The sequence below is a fragment of the Pelophylax lessonae genome, assembly GCF_965119305.1.
Source record: "Pelophylax lessonae genome assembly, chromosome: 5".
Lineage (NCBI taxonomy): Eukaryota > Metazoa > Chordata > Amphibia > Anura > Ranidae > Pelophylax > Pelophylax lessonae.
This window is the reverse complement of record NC_138772.1, coordinates 317,359,393-317,373,468: the sequence shown is the minus strand read 5'-3', so window position 1 is coordinate 317,373,468 and position 14,076 is coordinate 317,359,393. Positions and strand designations below refer to the sequence as shown.

General features: G+C 40.7%; 1 protein-coding gene across 1 annotated transcript in view; it reads left to right on the top strand.

Moving 5' to 3' along the window:
* Positions 1 to 14,076, top strand: part of WRNIP1 (WRN helicase interacting protein 1) — a 202,014-nt gene that overhangs the window by 106,336 nt on the left and 81,602 nt on the right. The window contains exon 4 of the mRNA XM_082258763.1: positions 11,373 to 11,578. Coding sequence (XP_082114889.1) covers positions 11,373 to 11,578 — 206 coding nt within the window. The remainder of the gene's footprint in view (positions 1 to 11,372; positions 11,579 to 14,076) is intronic.

The following is a 14,076-nucleotide window of genomic DNA, read 5'->3' as shown; positions in this document are numbered from 1 at the left end:
CCCTTATTCCTTTGCAGTAGATTGAGCTCATGACAGTCCAAAATATATTGGTCCTAAAATCATATATGTTTTATACTCTGTGTGACATGAGTAGTTACATACATAGTTACATAATTTTTGAGGCTGAAAAAATACATCAGTCCATCCAGTTCAACCTATGATGCACATGCGTGTTTGCTGTTAACCGTACATTGTATACCCCTGTATGTTGTGGTCTTTAAGGTGCCCATCTAATAGTTTTTTGAAACTATCGATGCTCCCTGCTGATACGACTGCCCGTGGAAGCAAATTCCACATCCTTACTGCTCTGACAGTGAAGAATCCCTTGCGTATTTTAAGGTTAAACCGTTTTTCCTCTAGTTTTAGTGGCCACGTGTCTTATTGTATTCCCTTTCTCTAAAAGCTCTTGTGGTAGATGCATTTAAACAGTGAGTCGATGGCAGACAGGAACCATTGTTAAGGACTTGTTAGCCAAATTTAATTAAAAGGGCAGAAAGCAAAACAACAGTCCAACATAAGGTTTCCCACACAGGGGATATTCTCCAGCTTCAGCAATATACAAACACTGTAAAATGCCAAGCCATCTGGCTTATAAGCTCACTCAGCTTCAACTTCAGTCGCACACTGCAGCTCTTATCAGTCTCTCTGACTGTTTTGTCCAGCTTTCCTGGATGCTTGGTTCTCTAGCCTTTAGTCACAGCATCCCACTGCACAGCCCACCTCTGGATTGGGGTTCTCCTTACATCCCGATAGGAGCCGACCTGACTCCTGGAACTGAGACCTTTTGTCCCTTGGCTTCTGACTGTGCCCTCTGACCCCTCAGTTATCAAATTGGGAGCTCCAAGCTACCCTCAGACCTGAGTATAAAACTACCCCACACACTTGTGTACTCAGCCAGGTTGCAGGTGTTTAGCCAAACCCAGACAAAGGATTGAATATTCTTATCCAGAGCTGCAGATACCAGAGAGAGCCAAATAAACAGCTTTTTCTGTCCAGAAACACTAGTCTAGAACAAGTATCGGACCTTTCTTAACCACTTGACCTCCAGAAGATTTACCTCCCTTCATGACCAGGCCATTTTTTTGCGATACGGCACTGCATTACTTTAACTTGCCATTTTTTTGCCACAAATAGAGCTTTCTTTTTGTGGTATTTTTTGCGCTATAAGCAAAAAAGACTAACAATTTTGAAAAAAAAAAAAAAAAATGTTTTTTACTTTTCTGCTATTAAACCTATCCAATAAAAACATTAAAAAAAAATCGAATTTCTTCATAAATTTACTCCAATATGCATTCTGCTACATATTTTTTGTAACAAAAATCCCAATAAGTCTATATTGATTGCTTTGCGCAAAAAGTTATAGCATCTGCAACAATGAGATATATACTTGAATTGTTATTTATTTTTCATGCTAGTAATGGCGATGATCAGTAACTTATAGAGGGACTTTGATATTGCGGCGGACAACAGTACACCCAACTGACACCTTTGACACTAATCAGTGCTAAAAATATGCACCACCACTGTACTAATGACACTGGCCGGGAAGAGGTTAAACATCTAGTGTGATCAAAGGGTTAAATGTGTGCCTAGCCAGTGTTTTTGTGTACTGTGTGAGGTGCTTTTCCTAAGGGATGTGATAGATTTTTTTTCCCCTGCTTTGCAGGGAAAGAAAATCTATCACATTCTGGCTGTCAGAACGGAGCTCTGCCTTGTTTGCATAGGCAGAGCTACATCCTGTCTGTCTTCCCGACAATAGGCAGGTGCTGTCGGACATCCATTTGCCGGCACCTGCTGATCGGCTTCTGCTGTGACTAATCAAAGCAGAAGCGGTGTGCGTGCGCCACCTAGGTGGAAGTATATATATATGTGAATCTGCACCAAGTGGCCGTCCTGTAGCAGTAAATCTGCTGTAGGGCGGTCATTAAGTGGTTAAAGAATAATTGTGTTTTCAAGTTATGATGAAGTTCAGAACTAAAGCCAAAAATGTTTTCATTCTGGATAGAGCATCCCCTGGCAGTTTTTTCTCTTCACTTCCTAGCCCATAGCTAAAAATGAATTTTAAAGCGGAGTTCCACCCTGGATTTTTTTTTTTTTTTTTTTAATACCCCCGGGACAGTTAGGGCTAGTGCATTCCACAATGGCTAGCCTCTGATCTGTCCCGGGTTGCACTTACCTGCAAGACGAAATACTTACCTTGCAAACATCTTGTCCAGAGCTGCCATCTCAGATGTGGGCAGCTTGAAGCCAGCGCGTCCTCTTCGGCGTCTTCTTCCGCCTTCTTTGGTCCCACGATGCTCTGCGCCGGCCCCGACGTCACTTCCGGGTCGCGCGCGTCACCCCTCCACAGCTTCTGGGCATGCCCAGAAGCTGTTTAGAAGGGGATGACGCGCGCGACCCGGAACTGACGTCGGGGCCGGTGCAGGCGCAATGATTCCTGGGAGCTATGACGTCCAGCTCCCAGGAATCATTGCAGAGCCAGGAAGTGACGACGGGCCGCGGCCGAGGAAGGAGGAAGAAGGAAGTAAGGTAAGTATATTTTCTTCGCTACGAGGTAAGTAAAAAAAAAAAAAATATGCGATTATCCATTTCTTTTTCAGGTGACCCGGAGCGAGAAGATGGAGGTAAGTATAAAAATAGGGTGGAACTCCACTTTAAGTTGAAACCCCTCCCAAATGAGGCAATTCCTGGTTGTCACCAGGGTCTTCAGAACTAGTGTCCCCATTTGAAGATTTCACCTCTATTCCTTTTCTTATGGCCACTCAAAATATTTTTTTTTTTTTTCCCCACTTTTGGTGATAATTGATAAGCATGAATAATAGAGTCGGTGAATCTCCCTAACAGGGAACAGACAGCAGTAAAAACTTGAAAGTAGTTTTAAACCATCTCAAACTTGGCTTTAGTTATGCACTGTACTTTACTTCTTTTCTGGTCCCTGTTAAATGATTTGAGTTGTAAATAGGGAATATTTTCACAGGACAATAGAAAAAAATGTATGCAGGCTTTTTTTTTTTTTTTTGTCGTGTTTTTTTTTTTTTTCTCTGTAGCTGGTACGTGTATTTATTGGTTAGGTTTGGCTCTTCTGCAGCTGTTTTATAGTGTGATGCAACACTTGTGATTATAATTCCGGGAGTAGTAGGATCATTTAATGGAGCTTTGCAGATTTACATGTCTGTGTCCTGCCATCCCTGCTCCTGACCGGACTTCGTTCTCTTCCTGTAGATATTTAATGCCCCTCTTTTGCCATTTTCCAAATATTGCAGCTTTTCTGTATTTATACTTTTTTGGGGTTTTTTTTTCGCTGAAGTTTATATTTAGTAGGATCCTCCATTAAAACCTACTAGAGAGCCTAAAAGATAAGTATTTAGTTTAAAACCAAATAAATGAAATAAACCTTATACCTCTGCATGGATTTATGGGATTTTTTTTATCAATCTTTTTTTTTTTTTTTTTTATGTTTGAATAAAATACAAACCTTTTTAAATTACTGAGTTGCTTGATTAGAATATACAAAGTGACGCTGCCGATTTAAACGTGGCAGCAAAAGATCTTCCTGCAAAGAAGCAAGTACTTCTACTGCTACTTGCACTGCTGAATTCTGCTCCATTAAAAAAAATGATCTTACCCAAAAATATTTTCAGAAACCAACATATCTAAAGTAAAATATGAAAGGTGTAAGGGCCACAAAAGGGGAATGTGAAGATGACTTCTGGGGTATCTTAGAAGTTTGAAGTGAAGTTTGTATTTTCTTTTTCAGTTTGTATATTACAGCAAACAGGCTTGAATTTTTATTTTAGCTTCCAAAAGACATACGCAGTGATCTTTATTCACTAGCGGATAAAAGGATATAGTATCTAAGTGTAGCTACATCTGACAGCAGAGACATACACTAGACTTGATTCAAGCAGCATAGTGGCTAAGTGCTTAGCACTTCCGCCTGGCAGCATTGAATTGTTGGTTCAAATCCCAATCACGGCACTCCCTGCCTGGAGTTTGCATGTTGCGCCTGTGTGAGTTTTCCATGGGTACTTTGGTTTCCTTCTACACTCCAAAGGAATGCTGGTAGTATAATTGTCTCCTGTCCTAAATTGGCCCTAGTATGTATGCATGTGATCTTAGATTGTAAGCTCCTTGAGATTCTTCCTCCTGATGTGAATGTGCAATATGTATATAACGTAAATTGACGGCGCTATAGAAGTACCTGTAATAATAAGAGATTTCTGTATGTGGACTGGAAGCACCCTGAGGGGATCTTTTCACCACTGGCATTGACCACTGTTTCATGGAGCATGTGGAGGAAATTCTAGGCCTTGCTTTAGTTGTGATGGCATGTTAAAAGCATGCAAATATATGTTCTGCGCAGGTCTGATGTCACTACAGATGGGCAAAGCATTCTGGCTAGTTTTCTGGGACTTTGAAGACATATCCAAGGAATATCTAACTTGCATGGCCCTTGAGAGATAATTGGGGGAGATTTATTAAAACTGGTGCACACAAGTTACTATGCACAGCTGCATCTGATTCTATGTGCCCCAGTTTTAGTAATTCCCCCCCTATTGTGTCTTCAGTCCAATAAAGATGAATAGAGAACATATGAACCTGTCTTTGATAAGTCTTATTGTTTTGTTGACACTGTGATAAATATACTTTTACCAAGTCTGTAGAATGTCTCGTATCTCTGTGCATATGTGCAGGAATTGGGGGTTAAAAGCTTGGTCTGCTGAACCTGCTTGTAAGAGGTGCCTTTATTCATTCCTTTTGATGGTGAATGCCTGTCTGAGAAATCACTTGATAAATTGATTGAGGAAGTCAATAAGGGAAGGTACTTTTACTCCACAAGAAACAGCCTAAATCGCCAGTTTTTTAGCTCCTACCTCTACTCAGCAAAAGGGACATTTTCCAAACCAAGGCTGTGTACTTCCTTTCGTTTCAAACCTTGGACCCTTAAGTCTTAAAAGCTTGTCCTAAAGCCTGTCTTATAAATGTCTTATAAATCTCGCTTCCTATCTTCTAGTCTACCAGAAACAAGCAGATTTACTGGCTGTCTTGCGCCAACTTCAGTTACAAGAACTAAACTTCTACCTTTCTAGCTGAAAGGTTTCAAGGTTTTTAAAATTTGGTTTTCTTAGAGCTACATGTGCTGCTAATTGGACCCTCCCCTCCACATATTGAACTATACATAGAGCAGAAAGAATCCATCTGTATCAGTCCCAGGAAGTGGGAAAACGCTCTTTGACCTAATATAACATGTAGTTTAATCTTTGGAGTTGAGGGTCCACATAGCAGCATGCGTTGAGTGGTGTATTTATAACACAGGCTTTTGTAGCACTGGGATTCTGGGTTCATTCACCATCAGGAAGGTTTATGCTGACTAAACACAGAACTTAACAAGACTATACTTTATATGCTTAAGGGGACTATAATGTTCATATTATTAAAGTCTTCTATTATTCTTATTTATGTTGTGCATTGAGATTATATATATTTTTTAATTGATTTAAAGTTACATTGAGTAAGATGATATCTAACACTATTTACACAGAGATTTATGTTTAGGCATACTCGCATACAGCACCGCAGCACTTTTACAATATATTATACAGTACATTTTTACTTATGTGATGAACACACATAAGTGGTAAATGCAGCAGCTGGATTTAAGTTTTTGGGGTTCACTGAAGCTTATTAAGTAATGCACGAGTTACAACTTTGACTTCATTGGCTTGATGTATGCCTATCCTTTTGATTAAAAAAAAAAAAAAATCTTATTCTTTCAGTGATCCTCATTGCACCAAATTGGCCCAGAAGGATGTGAGACACAGACATACTCAGACTCCTGGCAGACAAGCCTTGGCCTCTTCCAAAAAGTAAAGACTTGCCATGTCCCCTATTTCACCCTGTTCACCAGGTCACTGGTTTTAACATCACGTCTGTTAAAATCTAGGTATTGAAGGATAGGGTTATTTCTGACTCTGTTATCACTGCCTTACTAAGAGCAAGAAAATCTACCTCCCGAAGGATCTGCCATTACGCAAGGAAAACATATACTTTGACGTGTGCAAGGACAGGAAGCTGAATCCCAGGAAATAATCTCTTGGTTATTTTTGACCTTTCTGCACTCTGGTCTCAACCAGCATCTGGCCCTGTGTACCCTTAAGGAATAGGCTTCTGCCTTATCCATTCTCTTACAAAAAAACACTCGCTTTGCAATCCTTAATTAAGATTTTTATTTCAGGAGTTGCTCATAGTGTGGCCCCCTGTGTCACTTTGTGATTCTAACTTGGTCCTCTGTGTACATCAGAGACAAATATTCCCTCAGAAGACCTCACATGTAAGGCTACCTTCCTGGTGACCAATACGTCTGTTGGTGCATTGCTGAGCTGGCAGCCTTTTCTGATGAAAAATCTTTTCTTGTGGACTTTAAACCAAAACCTTTTCTACACAAGGTAGTCTTCCCCTTCCATCTCAATAAGGATTTTGTCCTCCCTTCCCTCTGTCCTGCTCCAAAACATGTTAAAGTGGTTAAAAAGTCAAGTTTCTTTTTTTTATCCTAATGCATTGTATGCATTAAGATAAAAAGCCTTCTTTGTGCAGCAGCCCTCCTAATAGTTGCCATCTCTATCCAGCGATGTTGCAGCAGTGTCTTGGCTGCCTGAGACTCACCCTTCTGACTAGCTAAGATGGCAGCACGGTGCCTTTGGCTCCCGCTGCTGTCAATAAACTTTATTGAGCCAATCAGGATGGAGAGAGGGCAGGACTGGGCCACAGCTCCATGTCTGAATGGATACGGAGCTGCAGCTGGGCTCGGGTGCCCCACATAGCAAGCTGCTTGCTCTGGGGGCATTCAACAGGAGGGAGGGGCCAAGAGAGCCAGGGAAGTATAACATGTTTGTTATTTTTAACCAAAAAAACAGAGACTTTGCAATCCCTTTAAGAACATTTCCCTATACTGCTCAGATGCTGTCAGGGTCTACCTAACAGCTACGACTTCTGTTTGTGAAATTAAGTCCCTTTTTGTCTTACCGGCAGAGAACGTTGTCAGGTGGATCAGAAAAAGAATTTCCAGAGCCTCTGCCCTTAAGGATCTTTCCTTTCCCTCCCAGAGCCTATTTTACCAGATCTGTTGGTGTCTCCTGGATCTGTATCCCAGATTTCCAAGGTTGTCATCTTAATCACTATGAGAGTGAGACAGCCCCTGGTGAAATGCATGCATACATCACAAGGGCTCACTGCGATGTATTCTCAAACTCGACCAACAAGTGATTCCAATCAAAAGTAGGTTGGGATATCTGTGTGTATTATGAGATCTTCCTTGCTTACCATACACACACTCTTACAATAAGTATAGCTTGAATTTGGCAGAATGCTTGCAAAGATCAGGTTGTGTATAGCCATGCCTAAACCTTGAGGTACTTCATTAGTTGACAGTGAAAGATGTGTGGTGGGAATTTGATTCAGGATTCCAGCAATTAGCAGGAACAGCGCTGATCATGCTACCTATGCTTATCGAAAAAAAAATTGGAATCTTTTGTGAAACAGACACAGTATTGTTTCTCATATGTTCAGATTTATTAGTCTCTGTGTCTCTTTATACATAAGGAAATTGCCTTCTTTCCTTGAGGGTCGGATGACAGAGTTTTTATTTTTTAACATGTAAGGACAGTTAATGTGCTGGGATTAAAACTCTTCCCACATAACCAGACAGTATGGTGATAGCTTGGGTACATCTGTCTCTCTACAGTGACGCATGTATCCTCTTGATGTTCTATGTGTTGTGGTTAGGAGAGGACATTGCTGCTGTCCATTTCCTTTCCTAACATATTGCTGTTTCCCAATAATGGGATACTACGTACATGAAAGCAGACCCAGCCACCTGGTACTGGCAGTCACACAAGATTAGGCACTTTAAATTTGGGATTCCTTGCATGTGACTTGTTAGTGGTGTTAAGGATAACAACCAGACACAGCTCTTCCAAGATAACAGCTTGTTATCTACTGGACCTGCCATTTCGGGTTGGTTGTTTTTTTTTTTTTTTCTTGTACATGTCATGCTTTATAGATCTGTGAATGGCTACACATAGAATTCTAAGATCAGGATTGTTGACATTATCAATTTTGTTTGAACTTTTCACACTAAACAATTTCAATGCAATCATTAAAGAAACAAATTGAACAATTTAATTAGTTCCTTTGCCATGACTCCCCTAAATAAACTGAAACCAACTATCTTCTTAAGACACGTAATGGTTAAATGCAATCCACCCTAAATGCAATACGCCTGTTCTCTGGAAGGCCCAAGAGTTTGTAACTGATCATATAGACCAAGGAGCTGACAAAACACGTGTGAAATGAAAGGCGGGTTATGTCTGTGCAAACCTCCAAGAAAGAGGACAAAGCCTTAATTTTAAGTTGCATCAAATAAATACAATTTTTTTTTTACAAGTTTTGTGAACAGTGGGCTGCAGTATCCACTGATTGTTGTCCTGGCTATTCTTTTAAATACCTATCATAGCCTTTTTCTCCCAAATTGGTTGCAGGACAAGAAAGACATGGGTGTGTGTAATTCTCCGTTTAAGTTGTCATTAAACCCATGTGCACATGTTTTAATATAGATGTATTTAGTATGGTATTAAAAGCAAGCTATCTATAAATTAATTAGAAAACTTATGCCTATTTTTGTTGGTTTTCAAGCTTATCATGTGATCTTTCTCAGTTTCTTTAGTGAGTCTAGGAGCAGTATGTGGCCTGAGCTCTGGCGGTCATTTGATTCATTATTAAAGAGTTCAGTCTGCACTCCTTTGAAACGCTGATGCCCGCTGTCGGCTGATGTCACTGAGCCAGGCCAGGCTTGGAAAATATCATGACCATAGGATCAGGATCTGTCCACAGCCCGCCGCTTCCACCCCCTCCACAGCTTAGCACTCCAGTGAGCATGGGGGGGACAGGGTCCAGAGCAGACAGCGGTGACTGACAGAGTACAAAGTAAGATCCATAATGACATGGATGAGCGAGTTTGGGTTTGAGAATGGCTCCCGCTGCTTTGTCTCAGCCAATGAGGAGGGAGAGACCCGGGGAAGCTGCTGCTCTCATGCACATTAACGGATCGAGATGGAGCTCAGGTAAGTATTGGGGGGATGCTGCGCACAGAAGGTTTTTTACCTTCTTGCATAGAGTGCATGAAGGTAAAAAATCTTCAGCTTTTACAACCACTTTAAAACCCAATTGAAATATGAATAACATTATGCTTTGCTTTAATGTGTCATTTTTGTAATGGATCAACTGGCACCCCGACCTGGTACCTCCGTTGACGGATGCTCCTTGTGCTTCCCGAGAGCTCCAAGCAATCCACCAGACACCATAATTACCTTAGACCCCACCAACCGACGCAGCTTGGTTTGGGTCTTACCATTTCCTACCCAGCCTTGACCTACGACAAGGCTCCAGGTTCAAGTGGGTAAACCACTTTCCCCAGAGAGTGCAGCAGGAACTGGAACAAGCTCTTACAAGAGCTTAGTGATTATTCAAGGGAGTATGAAGAGCATAGCAATCCCTTGCAGCAGATTCCCCCAATAAGAGACAGGACTCAAGATTAAGGGTGAAGTAGAACTCAAACTTTAATGGTACAGTTGCTCTTTTATACAGTTTTCCCCCACAATGTTACCACCCAGGTGGACCTTGTGGGGAACAGGCCCTGATCAGTCACTCCCATACAGTGTACACAAACCCTCCCCTCTGCCTGAGTACAGTATCATATGCAGATGAAAGTGTATACAGGAACAGAATTAACCTAAACTAATTATCTAGCCATCTGGACAGAACAATGTGAGGTCATTAACATTTAACAATGGAACAGGCACAATCCACATTCAGCTCAATAGATAGACAATAGGAAGAGACCCCAGCATCAGTCTGTCCGTCTCCTACACTCTCCAGTACATGGAATAAACATTATCTCAATACACAAACGATAGGGAAAACCTGTCTGACCTTGAGGGACATGGAATACACACATTATTTAGGAGTCACAGACTTCATGGCAATGGTCTACAACAGTCTAAGTCTCCCAGTGTAAAGTGGGATTAAATCTTCATATTTCTATATGAAGATATTGCTGACAAATATTACTGTCCCACTTGAAGCAATCCAAATCATTAGGTATCTGTTTTTTCACTTCCAGTGACAGTGAGTACCATCATAGCTATTTCATATGAGTAGTAAATGTGCCATAAAAAACAGGTAGTTTATATGCATTTTTACAACCCCATAACACGCACCTAAATCCTAACATTGCAGCCGACACTGTAGTACACATGCCACTGCAAATTGAACTCGGCTGGCAGAATTTGATAAGTGGCCCTGCCTGTCAAATCCTCCTATTGAGGTTAATAGGACAGGGTTTTCAATACAAAATAACCCCTGAAATTTAGAGAAAAATTAAGCCAGAATCGCCTCCTGTATGCCTACTAAGAATCGATTCATCCCGGATCACTTTTCAGAGGGCGGTAGAGATTGCCTCCAGTGTGAAAGAGCCCTTAGACAAATAATGAACAAATCCTTGTGAAGCCTTAATCTTTACTGGTATGCCCATTCAGTGCATATCAGGAGATCTTCCCTGTACTGCCTGAAATATGGTGCACTGTTATCTTTGTCTTGTGAGTTTTTTCTGCTCTCACAATAATGTTTATTTTTGAAAATACAGTCCAAACAGTATTTGTGAACCAGTCACTTAGGGGTCTATTTATAAAACATTTGTTGCATGTCAGAAGCATTTGCACCAAATGTCCCGAATTTTTTATATCCAATTCTAGCCAGGATCTCCAGCTTCATCTAGTCTCCAAAATAGGGTGTCATTTTCTCATTGATGTAAAAAATTATACTGCATTTGGCCACTAGATGGAGCTGTCAATACATGCATTAATCTCTTAGACGAAATATTGGACATTTTGTTTAACTTCCCCAAATGCTCCTGTCATTTGTGCAACAAATATTTTATAAACCGATCCCTTAATCTAATTTATGATGTATACCATTCTAGCAATGTCTAATGTTCTGCTAAATCTGTTTTAATAATACTTCAATTGACCATAATGTTGTTGAGTAACTATTAGCTGCCCCTGGATTCAATATCTTTGTCAATAAATACTATGCCTATTCCCACTTCTTGGACCCTTCCCTCCTTTTTTTGTTTAGTATTTTCCCTTAACCATATACTGTTCTAATAATAGCTATTGTTACTCTGCATGTTTGCAACATAGACATTGTAAAAGTAAACCATGTAGCCTTTTCTTTATTTAAAATAAATAAATGTATTGAAACAAAAAAAAAATCTATTAGCTACAGTTACTCAGTCTGCCTTTAATTTTTCCTTTCAGATCTTCAATGTTTATAGAGGCTAAAGCTCTAACAACTTTAGCACATCTCTGCGATGGTGATGCCAGAACTGGCCTGAATGGCCTGCAGTTGTCTGTCCAAGCTAGACTTGCAGCAGGAGATGATCCACAGAAAAGCAGAATGATCATAAAAGAGGAACACATTAAAGAAGGCTTGCAACGCTCCCATATTCTCTATGACCGAGCTGGTGAGCAAAAAGAGTGTTTCTTAATAAAGCTGTGCTAAGTATTAAGCATGTTCTGGTGTTACTAAACTAATGTCAGCAACTTGGAAATGACATCCAGCTTAGCAAGTAAGAAGAGCTGCACATGCCCATATCTAGTTTACAAATAGCCACATCTGTGTTACAGCTTCTGCGCAATAGAGAAGATTTTTCTATTAGTCTATTGCTTCAATTACTTTTTCCACCATGTCATTTAGTAACAGTACAACACTCTCTAATGACTTTATGTTCTCTTGCTAATAAAAGGCTGACTAATGCTGTGCACTTGTGTGCGCATTGTATATGTTTAGAAATGATGTTGTCCTTAAAAGAGAAGTATAGCCAAAGCTGTAGGTCACAGGACTGTAATTTATTCTGAACTCCTGTGACCTGTTTTCAGCTGACAGGGGGCTAAAGTCTGCTGTCGGCTGATATCACTCAGCCAGTCCAGGCTCAGGAAAGATCCCAACCATATTTTTTTTTGCATTCCTCTGGATCAACTGTGGGTATAGATATAGAATTGTATATATGTGTGTGTGTCTGTGTGTGTATGTATGTGTGTGTGTGTGTGTGTATATGTATATATATATATATATATATATATATATATATATATATATATATAATGTGTGTGTGTGTGTGTGTACATATATATATATATATATATATACACACACACACACACTGCTCAAAAAATTAAAGGAACACTTTGAAAACACATCAGATCTCAATCATATATCAAATATCATGCTGGATATCTATACTGATATGGACTGGGTAATGTGTTAGAAATGAAAGGATGCCACATCGTTTGATGCAAATGAAAATGTCAACCTAAGTACAATGGGCTAAACTCAAAGACACTCCCAAAAATCTAAGTGAAAAATGATGCAGAAGGCTAGTCCATTTTACTGAAATTTCATTCAGCAAAATGGTACTCAGTAGTATGTATGGCCCCCACGTGCTTGTATGCATGCCTTACAATGTCAGGGCATGCTCTTAATGAGACAACAGATGGTGTTCTGGGGTATTTCCTTCCAGATGTGGACCAGGGCATCACTGAGCTCCTAAATGAGGTGCAACCTGGCGGTGTCGGATGGACCGAAACATTATGTCCCAAGGGTGTTCTATCGGATTTAGTTCAGGCGAGCGTGGGGGTTATTTAATGGTATAATTTCCTTCATTCTCCAGGAACTGGCTGCATACTCTCGTCACATTTGGCCGGTCATTGTGCATCAGGAGGAACACCAGGACCCACTGCACCAGTGTAGAGTTTGACAATGTGTCCAAGAATTTTATCCCAAAACCGAATGGCAGTCAGGGTTCCATTGTCTAGCCTGTAGAGGTCTGTGTGTCCCTCCATGAATATGCATCCCCAGAACATCACTGACCCGCCACCAAACCGGCCGTGCTGAACGATGTTACAGGCAGCATAAAGTTCTCCATGGCTTCTACAGACCCTTTCATGTTGTCGTGCTCAGTGTGAACCTGAACCATCTCTTCTGGTTTTATTGGCAAAGGCCAGTCGAGCTTCACAGTGTCGGGCAGTGAGCTGAGCTCCCAGGCCACCCTCATGAAGTTTGTTTCTGATTGTTTGATCAGAGATATTCCCTCCAGTGGCCTGCTGGAGGTCTTTTTGTAGGGCTCTGGCAGTGCTCATCATGTTCCATTCATGCACAAAGGAACAGATTCCAGTCCTGCTGATGGTTAAGGACCACCTACGGCCCTGTCCTGCTCTCCTAGCATAACTGCCTGTCTTCTGGAATCTCTTCCATGCTCTTGAGACTGTGCTGGGAGACACAACAAACCTTCTGGCAATGGCTCATATTGATGTGCCATCCTGGAGGAGTTGGACTGCCTGTGCAACCTCTATATAGCCAAATGCAAAACTAGTGAAAAATAGTCAGAAACAATGAGTAGGGAAATTTTTTTTTTAATGGTCTCCACCTGTAAAACCATTCCTGTTTTGGGGGTTGTCTCATTGTTGCCCATCTAGTGCACCTGTTGTTAATTTCATGAACACCAAAGCAGCTGAAACTGATTGATTAAAAACCCCCTCCGCTACTTAACTTACCAGATCAATATCTCAGGAGTTTAATTGATTTGATGCTGTTTGTCTACACACCCCTGTTAAAATGTCAGGTGTCTGTGATGATAAAAATGTGACAGGTAAATAATTGTAGAACTTTTTTTCCACCTTTAATGTGACCTATAAACTGTACAACTCACTTTAAAACAAACAGAAATCTTTTAGGGGGGGGGGAGAGTAAAACTAAAAAACTAAAATAATATGGTTGCATAAGTGTGCACACCCTTAAACGAATATGTTGTTGAAGCACCTTTTGATTTTATTACAGCACTCAGTCTTTTTGGGTATGAGTCTATTAGCATGGCACATCTTGACTTGGCAATATTTGCCCACTATTCTTTTCAAAAACACTCCAAATCTGTCAGATTGTGAGGGCATCTCCTTGCCACAGTCC